Source organism: Puma concolor, chromosome E4, assembly GCF_028749965.1.
Source record: "Puma concolor isolate L17-30 chromosome E4, mPumCon1.1.hap2, whole genome shotgun sequence".
In the NCBI taxonomy this organism is placed as follows: domain Eukaryota; kingdom Metazoa; phylum Chordata; class Mammalia; order Carnivora; family Felidae; genus Puma; species Puma concolor.
The window spans coordinates 26,584,362-26,598,055 of record NC_141683.1 but is presented as its reverse complement, the minus strand read 5'-3'; the positions used below and the strand labels follow the sequence as shown (position 1 = coordinate 26,598,055).

General features: G+C 55.1%; 1 protein-coding gene across 18 annotated transcripts in view; it reads left to right on the top strand.

Moving 5' to 3' along the window:
• Positions 1-13,694, top strand: part of NFASC (neurofascin) — a 182,065-nt gene that overhangs the window by 155,364 nt on the left and 13,007 nt on the right. For 9 of the 18 annotated variants that reach the window (XM_086693729.1, XM_086693726.1, XM_086693734.1 and 6 more), the window contains 3 exons: positions 2,630-2,866; positions 6,330-6,446; positions 7,709-7,861. The exons of 7 other annotated variants lie outside the window; for them this stretch is intronic. In XM_086693729.1, coding sequence (XP_086549855.1) covers positions 2,630-2,866; positions 6,330-6,446; positions 7,709-7,861 — 507 coding nt within the window. The remainder of the gene's footprint in view (positions 1-2,629; positions 2,867-6,329; positions 6,447-7,708; positions 7,862-13,694) is intronic. 2 more of the 18 variants (XM_086693730.1, XM_086693732.1) reach the window with 2 other exon arrangements.

Sequence of the window (13,694 nt, the reverse complement as noted above, 5' to 3'; positions counted from 1 at the left end):
CCTGACCCAGAGCCTTTCCTTTTCGCCTCTGCCCTCCCTGTCTGTCTGGCCCTGTCCGGCCATGGGACAATAGATGCAGCTAATGAGTGGGCCAGAGAGAACACTGATTTGCCAGCTGTGACCTCAGCCAGCTGGGGCTGCCTCCTCCATGGTGACTCCAATGACGGGCACCCTCTGGGAGGGCGCCTGGGAGACCACTACTTGCCTCTTGTCCCCCTCTCCCTAATACCCCAGGGCTGCTGCCGCTGAGCTGAAGGAAAAGCATTTAGGTCAGTAATGCTTCGTCAGTAACGCTTCCTTCTGGTCACGCTTGGTGGAAGGAGCCATTGAAGGACAGGGACAAGACAGTGCAGCATCCTCAAAGTCCTTTCCTGTTCTTGTCTCTGACCAGCAGGGCCCTCACCTAGCCTCTCTTAGCGTCTCTGTCTCTAAAGCTCTCAGAGGACGGCCCGGGGAGGTGCGTGCGAGCCTAGCTGGGGGCCTGTGGGATGTAGTGTGTGTGTCTCCACTTCACAAGAACTAAGGGGCACATGAGTGTGTACAGCTTTGGGGGGAAATGACATTGATTCAGGGGGCCCCGGAAATGCAACACCGCTGCCCAGGTCTGCGCTACACAGAGTGGGATAAGTTTAACTCAAAAGGAGCATCTTCCCAAAGTTTTTTGATGATGCCTTTTAAGTGGTCATAGAAAAGGGGGGCCCTGTGAACACTGTATTTGCCAGAAATTATTAGAAAATACCCTGTTGAGGAGGAAGCAGATCAGAGAAAGACCTGCCCCGATGGGCAAGATAGCCTCTCAGGTTTCCTTCCTGCAGCACAGAGCAGCAGGAAAAGTCCATGTGTGTCCACGGCACAGGACCTGCAAGGGGCCAGCTCTGGGAGAGAGCTGACCTTGGCCTTGTGGATCTCTCAGGCTTTTCCATGTGTCTGTCTGTAGGTCTTGGTGAGTGTGATAGGTGAATTCCCTCATGCTGAGTTTTTATAGCACTGAGCTTTCTAGGCCTGGGGCCACCTTGGGCCTGCTTCAACAGTGGGGAGGGGGAATGGTCCCCACCCCACACCTTCCTGATGTCTGAGTCGGGAGGTATAGGGAATATAGCACTGCCTGCTTTGACCCTGCCCAGGAATCTTTGGAATGCATGGGACATACTTGGCCACCCAATGTGACTTCTGCTGTCAGCAGCCTCAGGGTCCGGCACTGCCTCTGATCTTGCAAATAGGGAAGCAGTTGTGATCCCAGAACAGCCCCTCCTTCTCTATGGGGACTTGTAATATTGGACACCCAGGGGAATGAAAGGGCTTTTGTTGGTCAGACTCTTGTTGGAAAGGCCTAGGGTGTCTTCATTCTCCCCTGAGAAAAGCTCCCTGTCACTTGTCTCTGGCTCCCTCCCTGCCCTGGCCCCACCCCGGGCAGTGAGCTTATTTTCTTCCTAAACTTCTAGAGATTTAGAGATAGGGCTGGGATGTCGCTATTCCTCTGGAGTTACAAGTGTCTTATATCTTAACATCCCTGCGTTCTGCCCCATAAAGTCGACCCTAATCAGATTACAAGAGATGGCAAGAGGAGACGGGGCTCTGTCTCTGATTTGCCCCCATCATTCTCACACCTCGGCTTTGGCAATATTGGAACGAGAGGGTCACAGGACAGCCCTTTGGTAGCTGCCATGATCCTCCTGTAGAAGGAAAGCAAGCCTATGGAAGCGATGTCACATAGACACTAGTCCCCTGGGGCTGACCAGCATCGAGGGTAGCTTCGGATGGGAGACGAAGGTGTGAGAGCGAGCAGAGATCTGAACCAATCCCCTGCAGATTTATGCAAAAAAGAAACCCACAAATGTATCTCGCTTGCGTCCTGGGATTTCTCCATCTACCAAGCACAGACTATGCTGTGGCAGCATTAGTGTCCCTCCCACGTCCTGATGTGAAGGGGAAACCCAAATGTGCTGGGAAGAGAGGAGTTACTACACGTTAGGGAGGATTATCACTGGGCAGAGAAGAAGGGAGGAGAGGCAGGGCCATGGACTAGAGCTGAGTGCCTGGGGAGGGGTGGACAGTGAGACAGGAGACGCGGGCCATGCCGGGAGGCCGACCTACAGAGTGGGGATTGTTCTCTCTCTGGTTGGGTTTGGGGGTGTCAGAACTCGAGCAGCCATGAGAAAGGGGAATTTGGGAGCGGATGGTTGGGAATGGGAGTCGTCCCGGTGCTCCTGCAGGACACAGCCGGCCACCTGCCCCCCTCCAAGCCTGGAGCTCCAGGGCTGCTGCCTGGCCTGTGTCTGGGTGGCGCTGGCCTGGGACCCCAAGCCGTGCCTGGGGCCGGAGTGACTTGGTGCGGGTCCTTTCCCATCGCCATCCTCACCCTCACCCTCGGCCGGGTGCATGCTGGGCGCTTTGAGCCACACAGACCATGCGAAGAAAATGAAACACGCACGGGGCTTCATTCTCTTCCTCGCCCATGGCTGTGTTCTCTCCCCGTGATCCTCTGACCCGGTCCGTCACGCTTGCGGGGGCTCCCGGGTACCGAGCCCCGTCTCCCCACCGGGCTGCCTGCCTTGCACGCGGGGGCCGCGAGGCCAGGCCGGGGACGCCCGAACCAACCGGACTCGGCTGTTTTACATTTCCCTCCCAGCTCCTCCCACGTTGCCCCCGACTCCGGTGGGTGCGACGGGCGCTGTGAGCAGTACTGACGCTACTGCCACCGCTGCCACCACCGAAGCCACCACAGTCCCCACCATCCCAGGTGTCGCACCTACCACCATCGCCACCACCACCACCACCGCCGCCACAACTACAACCACTGCCGCCGCCGCCGCCACCACGGAGAGGCCTCCCGCCACCACCTCCGGGACTAAGATGCCCGAATCCGGTACTGCCCACTGTCCCTGCGCCCCGATCCCTCCGCGGGAGGCTCCCCGCGTGGGGGAGGCGGGTCTGGGATGCCGTTGGCCACCACCGCCCTTTGTTTCCACTTTGAAGGCACACGTGGCGAGGATTCTCAGTCTGGTAGCCCGGGGGCACGGAGCACCTCGGCCCATCCGTGGGCGGCTCTCCACGCCCCCATTCTAGCCTCAGATCCGTGTTCACAGCGGGCCACGCTCCTCAGGCAGGGTCCCCGGGTCCCGGATGGGAGGGCCGCCTCCACCTCCGTGCTAAGCAGCAGCTTAGGGCTGAGCACCCTGGAAGGGAGAGAGGACGCGGGCCTGACCCCGGATAGTTGGCCTGAGAGGGCTTCCTGCCCCGGCCGTGTCGCATTCAGCCCTGCAACATAGAAGGCTGAGGCGTGGGGAGTGGCCAGCCCTGCCGGGCAGCTCTGTTCCCAGAACCCTGCTCTTCCCTCATATCGTCTCCCCACAAAGCACGCTTCCGGCCGCCCCCCGCCCCCTGCCCCCTTTTTTTAAAAGAAGAGCTTCCGGGAAAGAGCCTTGCCAGGGAGCCCCATAACGCCCACGCCCCTAGATGCACACCCGAAGGGAGAATCGCAGCCTTAAGAATTGATTCCAGGGCTGGCCTGCTGAGCCCAGAAAATGTGCTGTCCCGTGTGCAGCCAGGCCAGAAAGCTCTGTCCTTCCAGCCTGAGGAGAACCCCTGGGCAATTTAGCCGTCCCTCTAAGAACCAAGCATCAAACACTCTTTCATTACCATCCAGGGGAGGGCCTCTAGTTCACAGAGCCCACGGGCCAGCTATAAAAACAGTGTGATGCAGCTGGCAGGGGACGCAGGAGGCATCCAGAGCCCTCCGCCAGCAGCTGTAGGACTGTAGACCCCTCTGCGTCCTGGGCAAGTCCCTTTACCTTCCGAGGCCTCACGGCTCAGCACCTGAATGAGGGTGGAGGCTTAATGCACCCTGTGAGTATTGTCTTTAATTCAATTACGTGAGCCCAAAGGGGAGGCGAGTGATACATCGGGGACACGGTGTTCCTCAGGCCTTGAAGGCACGGATTTGCTTTAAAGATACAATATCCAGAATTGAAACAATACAGACTTTAGGAAGACGTTGGCTGAGGAGAAGCCTGGCAGGCCATCAGAAGCTCCCACCGGTAGTTTGGTATCGGGTGTTCTTTGGGGCCACGATGAGGCATCTTTGCATGATAGCAGGGCCCTGTGTCCCCGTGAATGCTTGGAGGTCACAGAACAGATGCACAGAGAAGGAAGTAGGGGACTGGACCTTGCCTCCCAGCAGAGTTACTGCCCTCTGGAAAGATCGGCCTTGCTGCCACATAGGACTAGCCCCATTGACGCTCACACGCGACTTCTAACTGTCCAAGACGCTGCAGAGGACCTGCCTGTGCCCCTGAATTTATCTTTAGAGCCTGCGGACACCCCGCAAACATCCTCACTTCCCTCAGTACAGGAGAGTGGTTCTGCCAGCCACGATTTTTTTAACCGTCTTTCAGCTTTTTCATGTCTTATATCTTAGGACCCAATGTTTCCTGAATTTCCTTTCTTTTAGGGTGAAACGGGGCTTTTTATTTGGCCTTAACTTGTCTCTTTCAGATTTCAGGGGATACCCCCTAATTCTCCCTTTCTGGGAGCCCGCAGAACAATCCATGCTTCCTCTCACGCTTTTTGTGTTTTATAGTAATTGATAGCTCTCCTTCTTGGTCTTCCTCTCTGAGCTTTTCAGTTCTTTAGCAGTGGCACTGCCTTCCCCCAGCTCCCACCTCTGTGTCATTCTGCTCCAGTCATGCCCCAGTCTCCACGCCCTTTACGAGAGTCAGATTTGGGTCATTTATTGTATTGGTGGCCAAACTGTGTAAACCCAAATTCTCTGGCTATTTCCAGGCCCCAGAGCTGAGGAAGAAGAAGCTCAAGTTCCCAAATCATGAGTTCTCATAATTCATTCCCACTAGCAAGAGTCGTGAGATTCCAAGGAGCTGGGATTTGGGGTGGCTTAAAGCCGCCAGTACAATGGAAACACCTGGCAGATAAGTAAAGAAGCCTATCTTCTGCCCTCCCCATGGAGAATGCCCTGTGGTGCCATCAGTGGAATCTCTTTCTTGGCCCCTCACCTGACATGAGTCATTCACCTGGGGCAACCCGCAACTGACAAGGTTGTAGTAGAGAAGCCACCCCCTTTGAAGTAAAGACCAGGAGATCTTTTATCGCTTCCCCAGCCCTGCAGACTCAGTCACATGTCAAATGGATAATGAATAAATGCATCACCAATGTACTCTATTCATTTATATTTGACAAGTGAGTTAGTGACAGTGCCCCCTTGCATGCTAATAAAATATACAGGAGCCACACTTGTAAAGTCTTTGAAATACAAGGCTTCATGCTAGTACTCCACTATTAAATCTTTGCCGGGAAATGGGGTAATCAGACTGCTGGGACTCTTGAAAAATGATTACGTTTGAAGATTAGTGCCACTCTCCTGTCCACAGGCTATGGTTTCAGACAGTGCGGTGGCTTTGATAAAGTGGCTCCCAGCTCATAGGAACTAGATAATTAATGTCTTCCGTACTGCATGGAGATCAAGCCTGAAAGACAATTTAGTGCTGAGGAGCCAAAAAAAATTGGATTTTTCTGGTGTCTCAAACGCTGGGGGTTGGGGGTCAAGAAGGAGTTCTCTTCTTTGGTTCCCACCTAGCCCGTGAGAAGGAGAGGAGGGGCTCAGGGAGAGGAGGGGCTCATACTGTCTCTACTTGGGACCCTGGGGTTGTTGACCCCAAGTCCCCTTAAATAATCTGAGGCCATGTTCCGCACAATCCAGGATCGTGCTGACCCAGGGACTCCCGAATCACCGGTCTGCGTTACCATTCTCCCGGTTCAGGAGCCCTGTAAGGCTTTCCCACGTTTGGTCCTGAGCTTTCTACACATCACGACTCTTGAGGGGTTTCTAAACATCCTGCTCTCCTTCCTGTAGAGTGTCTGTAGCTGAAGGGAGAGAGGCTGGCACCTCTTTGCCCCTCTGTCTGTAGGATGGCCAGGGGAGCTTTGCCCGGCGTCCAGGTTTTACTGCACCGTTCCAACCCATGACAAAGGATCAAAAAAGGGAAAGAGCCCAGGTCCGAGCCTCCCATGGCATGGATCAAGACCCCCTCTTTCATTCCTACCCCCACCTGTGTGGACACACAGTTTCCAGCTCTCCCTCACATACAGGTCCTCCTGTCTGCGCCCGCTCGTACCTGGATGGCGACCTCTGGCCTGGCCACCAAGGCTGCAGCTTGGAGCGCTGTCGGGCCCCCTGCACAGCCACTTCTGACTCTTCCCCTTCCGAGCCGCGCACGCGTGTGTATGTGTGTGTGTGTGCATGTGTGTGTGCACGCGTGTGTCTCCGGAGCTGCCTGTCTCCTCATCACTAACCCCTCTTCTAACCTGCCCACCAGCCCCCGACAGGCAGTCCATATGGAACGTCACGGTCCTCCCCAACAGTAAATGGGCCAACATCACCTGGAAGCACAATTTCGGGCCCGGAACTGACTTTGTGGTTGAGTACATCGACAGTAAGCATTGCTGAGCGGGGCACGGCGGCAGCTGCGGTGGGTAGCGTAGATGCCATTAAAGAGATCCTGTGAACTCCCCCAGGCTCAGAGCGGCCTGTTAGCCCGGCTTAATTATGACTTAATGAAATCGATACGCACTCAGGCGGCAGTGGGGTGGGAACAGCAGTCGAAGGAGAAGGAAGAGGGCTTCCGAAGCCATTAGTGGAGGTCTAGGGTTGCATGCGCTGGGGAGGACCCGGGTAGTGGGGCCCTTCGTCCGTTTCCTGCCCAGGATGAGGGTTCCGAACAGCCCCCATAAGAGCCAAAGCTCACTCTGTGTGGCTTTCCTTAGCTCAGAATCCACTAGTGTCTGGTTTCTGGTTTCTTCACTAGTTCAGTTCAGACTTTGGGTACCACTGTGTTTTGCTCACAGAGGGATGCCAGTGCCCTACGGTCCAAGGCACAGACCAGGGTCGCTTGTCGCAGAGAGCCGGTGGCTTGAGCTGAGCTGTTCACTCTTTATTGGATCTTGGGATCAAGGGTCATATTCATTACGCTGTAGGGGGTGGTCAACGTATCTCCTTCTTTGAGAGAAGGCCCCTGTTCCTGAGGACTCAGCCCCACCACGTTGTCGTCTAGCAACTAAACCAGCTAACTCAGCCAGAAGATCTCTAAGGAACGAGCAAAGCCAAGTCTTAGTTCTCCGTGGTCGGAAGGGTTCACATCCACCGACTCTCATCCCTAGTTTGGCCCTTACTATTTCAGCTTCCTATAACCACCGTTCGCCCTACACCCCGATAACAAGGGCGCTCCCTTCTCCTGAGGTGTGGATTCTCCACACAGCAAGAGATGAGAGGTGAAACCAGGAGTGAGAGCCAAGGACTGGAGTCCTGCCTCCCCTCCAGTTACCATGAGGGATGCTAACTGGCTCTCCGAGCCTCACCAGAAAGCTCCCACGCGGGAAGTTTGTCACCCCCAGGACAACAGAGCATTCACTGACATGCTCTGTAGGAGCAGGAAGTAGGTCATCACGTTTAGTGCCAAGGCTGTAGTGGGGGAAGAAGGCTTGAGAAAGAATAGTGCCGTTGGCTGAAGGGTCGTCACGTAGGAGAGTCAGCGTCGCGTGGAAGGGCTGGTGGCGCTGCCTGGTGACCTCCTAGTCTGCGCGATGGCCCGGCCCCATCCCCCACGCTTCTGCCTTTGACAGGTGACCAGGACCCTAAGCACTGCCTCCCCAGCTCCTCCTGCCTGGCCCTAGGCTGACTGAGGTTTCTGTTCCCCAGGCAACCATACGAAAAAAACTGTCCCTGTTAAGGCCCAGGCCCAGCCTATACAGCTGACAGACCTCTATCCCGGGATGACATACACGTTGCGCGTTTATTCCCGGGACAACGAGGGCATCAGCAGTACCGTCATCACCTTTATGACCAGTACAGGTGAGAGGGGATCTGGCCTGGCCGTCCCCTGCAAGCATGGGGCATTTCATTCCATCCTCAGCTTCCTGCTTGTCTCTTCTCCTTGGAAAGAAGATTCATCCCACCCATTCCCCACCTTGCATGGCGTGTCTCAGCTCTTAGTCAGTCCGCAGCTCCCAGAAAGCCAGGAGGAGCCAGAGTGCATGCACAGCGGAAGTGGAGAGTGCCCTTCTGACCCTGTGGCGACGCATGGGGAGTCAGAAGGAAACGAGGACAGAGGAGGCCGCCTGGCCCCCTGGCTGTGCCGGCAACACGAGGGCTTGGTGTGTGTGCGATCGTGGGCGCTGCGAGTCGGTCTGGGGGCTGCCGGAGTGCAGAGCAGCCTGCCCTGTGCGCACAGGACGTGGAATTAAGGGATAGGGCCACCCAAGGGTCTTGACCCAGAAATCTTCCCAGGATCGGCATGTGTGTCACTGCCCTGCCACTGTCATCTGTTTAAAAAAAAAAAAAAAAAAAGTTCCAAAGTATGTGACATGAATTGTTCGGGGCTTTATCCTGGTTTAGTTTTTTTGTCCCCAGTTTGCCATGGCTTAAAAGTAGTTGACTTTCTGTCATGCTGGGGAAGAGGAAGGAGCTCTCCAGGAGGAGGATAGTCCTGGCTCAAAAGGGACTTCGGCTGTAGCTAGAGAAGCAACCTCAGTGTGCCAAATGAACAGGTCACTAGGGGCTCAGTAAATGGTATAAGGTCTGGGCGGGTAGGCAGTCTGGAGACTTGAGGCCACCTGCTCATCTGTTTGTGTGTATCTTCACGGTCAGCCGGGCAGGTGGCCGTGCTAAGCCCTGAGGCAAAGGGTGAAGGTGGGGGGAAAGAGCCAAAGAGAGAAAGGGACCAGGTCCTGCCCCCAGGATGTCCTAATCAGGTGCAGGTTAGGAGATATGAGCATGGCGGGGGTGGGGAGAAACACACAATGATTCATATGACCTTATGAATGTTGGCTCCGTTATTCATTACTCTTCCTGTGGCCAGGCTGATCCTGGTAGCCTGCATCTTGAGATTCACCACCCAATTGTATAAATGTCTCACTCCACCCCTTCTAGCCTGGTCCCTCCTGGTCTGGACGTTCCAACCTCCTCCCCATGCCTCCGGCCTATCCTGCCCACGTTCATGCTGTCAAGGCTCAGGGAGTCTGAGTCCGGCTGCCTGCTTGAGGCTAGCCCAGCCAACTCAGGCAGGACGTCTGAGCGAGGGGCCAGGCCAGCTTGGGAGCCAGGCAAGGGAACTGGACAGTTGACCAAGTAGAGCAGGTGGCTGGGCTCTGCCCGACCCAGTCGGGGTCTCAAGCTCTTGCTCATCGGCGCGTGCGTTTAATTTTGCTTCATTATCAACTTGAGTCCAGCACAGAGGCAGGAGGCACAGATAAGGTTCGAGCCTGGAACCGCCTCCTAGGGAAGGTTACGAAAGCCAGTGCAGTCTGCTTCTAGACTTCTCCCGGGGCTAAGTCCTGGGGCTGAGAGTGAGGGCTGAAGAGAAAGAACCGGGGAGAAAAGGGCCAGTCCCCGCCCTCAGGGATGTCCCAGTCTGCCTCTAGGTATCAAACATGCGGTACGGGGAGGAAAAAAAAAAGATGATGGATAATACACTTCTGAACATTGACTCAGTGTTCTTCTCTCTTTTCCTGTGGTTGGTCTGGAGAGACTGATCCTGATAGATTGCTTTCAGAGTGAGTTTTCCCAGACTCCTCCGGGTGCACGCCGGGGTGGGCAGGTTGGTGACCCGAGCTCTGAGTACATATTGTTCGCTTACCTCACTGGCTGGCTAAAAATTACTATGTGCAAACCACACAGGGAAAGGAAATATGTTCCTTTTCTCAAGTTTGTGTGTGCCTGTGTGGGTCCGGATTCTTCGAAAACGCACGCTGTGTATCCTGCGGGTGGAGTCCAAAGCCAACTTCACATGATTCCCTAGGTCCCAGGGTCTCATCGAAGCAAGAGTTTATGAGCATCTCTGGGTCTGACCACTGGTCATTTAGGTGACCACAGGCCGTCACTTTAGTCCACAGACCCAGACACACAGCAGTGGTTCAGGGGGAAATAGAAGGAAACCACGAGGAATGCTAACTGGTTCCCTGACCCTCACCGGAAAGATCCCACATGGAAAGTTAATCACCTCCTTGAAGCTTTTAAAGCCAAAGAGACCCAAGGGGCCACACACACATAGCCCTGGACTCTAAGGGGCTCATGAGCTCTTCTGTCCTGGGGTCAGCTGGGGTCAGCAGGGTGGGGCGAGGTGGCAGCACGCAGGTGCTGACAGTGGGCCAGTGGGACAGACAGCAGACTGCCTCAGACCTCAGGAAAGTGGGAGGAAGGACATTAGGGGACCTCACTGTGGTCAGTTTCCTGCTGTGTTTGGAAGAAACCCGGGATGGGGCACGGTGGTGATACAGAGGCATCGGATGGTCCTTAAGTAAGAGCAGCTAAGCCTAAGTGCATTTGAAGGAAGTCTGCCCCTGTTGTATTTGCTCACCTCCCCCTGTTTGTGAAATGTAATTCTTCTGCGGACGTTGAGTGACTGGCCTTTGAGTCGTGAGAACTGCCTGTCTTGCAGACGAATGGCCCATTGCTGAGCAGTCTTGTAGGGGGTGGTGTGGAAGGCACACAAAATACGGCCTCTGGTCTAGAGTCAGAGGCACTTGGACCTGAGTTGGCCAGACGTTGTGGGCCGGATGAGCAGGTGCTGTTCTGGCTCCCTGTTCCAGGGGAAGGTGGTGAGTGTAAGCACACCCTGGTCTTTGAACATTGTCATTACTGTGTCCATTAGGAATCTTGAAACACGTTGAACAGATCGATTAAGAATGGTGTCGGCGGCCAAATGTAATACCCTGAAACCTCCCTACAGTGCCTTCCGTCTCTCAGAGTCCACTCTGTCGGGTCACGTCCTCCGTGAGATCATCTGGTCCTAAATTGCTCTTGGTACTTGAGAAACTAAATCATTTTAATGGGGTCCAGTTGAACCCACCTTACCCCAGATCCCATTTGGTTCGGGTTTGGGTTTGGGTTTGGGTTCTTTCTGAGATATCGTTGGCATATAACATTGTATTCGTTTCAGGCGTACAATATGATGATAGGATATATGTATATATTGCAAAATGACCTCCACAAAAAATTTAATTAACATCCAGCACTACTCATAGTTACAACACCCACTTGGATTTGAACAGGCTTCTGTGTCCAAACCTCACAGAAAATTCTTTGCCCGTGTGGCCACTCTCCCTGGAATTGTGACCTTCTCTCCCAAGAGGCTCGTGGAGGTGGCTTGTTGGGGAGCAAACAGGTCCACTGCACACCTACGAACCAAATGCTCTGCAAAGGACAGGAACCACCACCCAGACTCGGGGTGTGGCGCATGGCCAAGCCAATTTCCCAGTGACCCCGGTCGGTATCCCAAGCTAACCATATTAAATTAGGATTAAACTGATCATTCATAAGTGTTCACCGCCTACTTGTTATGTGACCAGCATCGTGCTAAGCCCTAGGGGGCTCAAAGACTCCCCTGTTCTCAAGCCTTGAATAGTATAGTTGGAAATCAGGACCCAGGAAACAGAGCAACTGAGTATTACATTTCGTGAAGTAGACGGGTGAATTCTGAGATTGCTGTAAGCCGGAGGAGTGGGAGATTCGGGAAGGTGGGGTGGAATGTGGAAAGGTAGAGATCAAGAAGGGCATAGGTGTGGGGGGGGGGGGGAGGGGGAGATGCAGGGATGGGAAGAACCAAGTGCCCGGAAGACCAGGCATGACAAAGGTGTCCCGAGAGCATAATACACCATGTGTCAAGCAGACAGGGCACCGGAGGAGATGTTGGGAGGATGTTAGCTGGGAGCACTGGGCTTACAGCTGCAGAACTGGCTGGAGGGACAATGCGAGGTGAACAAAGGGATCGCCCGTTGGAAAGTGAGGACCGGAGGACAGGTGAGGGGAGGAGCCAAGGCTGTAGAGGTCGTTTGGGGAAAGACCCACTCCATGATAGCAGTTGAAGCACTGAGTAGGGAGGGGCTTGAGGTTTTCCCGTCGGGATCGGAGAAAGATGGTGACAGGAACTGGAGACCGTGCAAGGTGAAGGAGTTCACCTGTAAAAGGACAGTGCCTGCGCTAGAGCTGAAAAGACTGGCGGCTGCCTCTAGGCTTTTTCTTTTAAGATGCTGGAAGCTTCGCTGTATTTAAGAGCAGAAGGGAGGAGGCAGCAAAGAGGAAGATGCTGGAGGGCTTGACGTCCTTCTAGGACTGAGCCACCCAGGAAGGGAGAGCTGCCACCAGTGCCATGGAGGAAGGGACAGCTGTGGAGACTCTGAGGTTTCGGTGGTCACCTGAGTGGAAGGGGGAAAGCTGCCCACCCAGGGAGAGGGTAGCGTGGGGCAGCGCGGAGAGGGAGGAGCAGTGTGGGAGGATGGTGAGAGGGGGATGGAGAGATGGGCGGGCAGCAGCAAAGGCCCAGTCGAGGAACACGTAGCTTACGAGCTCTTTGCCTTGAGCAAATCACGTAAAATCTCTGTGCCTTAGTTTTCTCATCGGTAAAATAGAGCTAATAAAGCCTACCTGATGGGATTGTGAGGATCGAATTAGATGCTGGGTGGAGACGTACTCAGAGCCGTGACTAGCCCACAGGAGGTGCTTCTGAGTGTGCACTGTGATAGTGGGACCGTATCCAGTGGGAACAGGTGCTGTGAGAGAGAGAGAAACCCCGAGTGGCTGGTTGGGGGAGGGGGCTTTGGCTTTAGCTGTGAAGGTCTGGGAAGGCCTTTCTAAGAGGAGGTGACATTTGCCGAGGCGGCCATCTGAAGAAAGAGCGGCAGATGCTAAGGCCCTGAGGTAGGGACATGAGTGGCCAGTGTGGCTAGAGGAGTGAGGGTAGAAGACCAGACTGGAGAAATGTCCGGGGCCAGCTTGGGTGGGGCCTGCGAGGACAGGACAGAAATCTAGCTTTTCACCCAGTAACAATGGGAAGCATTGGAGGGTTGAAGCAAGGAAGTGGTTTGCTCCTCTGAGGGGCTTGGGGAGGATCTCTCTAGCACCTTTCATGGAAGAGCCTGCAGGGGTAGGGGTGGGAGGGATGGGCCATCCCCACACAACATACACAGATCGGGTAATCACGCCAGGGCAGCCAGAGCACAGAGAGCACGAAAGCACTTATTTGTCAGTCTGCCCCATTTGTCCACCCTCTTCTTGGTGCATTCCCTTGCCCAGGCACAGAGAAGGCTCTAAAGACAGTTTCTGTGCCCGGGAAGAGCAAAGGGTAGGATCGCACCCAGACCCCTCCCCCACAAAAAAGCATGTGATGGAGACCCTGGAGCATGAGGGCTCCTGGTCACCCCTCTGTTCCTCGTGCTCGTCCCCAGGAGGAGGTCCCGTGCCTTGGCCCGGGGCTCCATGGGCTCTCTGGGACCCTGCCGTCACCTGGCTCTGTGAGACGCCCCTCGGCTCACCAGGCTGGTCCCGGGGCTACTTTGAGTTGGCTCAGTTGCTTGGATCCTGCCGCTCCTCCCAAGTCTCGGTTTCCGTGGCAGGCTGGGAGCCGCTGCTGTTCTCTAATCCACAGAAAGGAGTAGGGTGAGTGGGTTTTGCCCACGCCACACCCCTTCCCAAACCCTCATGCCAACCGTTGGGTCATCCAGAATACCTGCAGAGGACACCTGAGCTGCTGTCCTCTTGGCCCACCCAAGTGCCCCTTGGATTGTGAAGGGGTCAGCCCACACGGGGACATGTCTTCACGAGCACTGGGAAGGGACAGAGAGGGACTCATTGTCATGGGGATTGGTGGCGGGGGCGGGGGGGACCTCCACGCGTTGGAAATGGCTTGCAA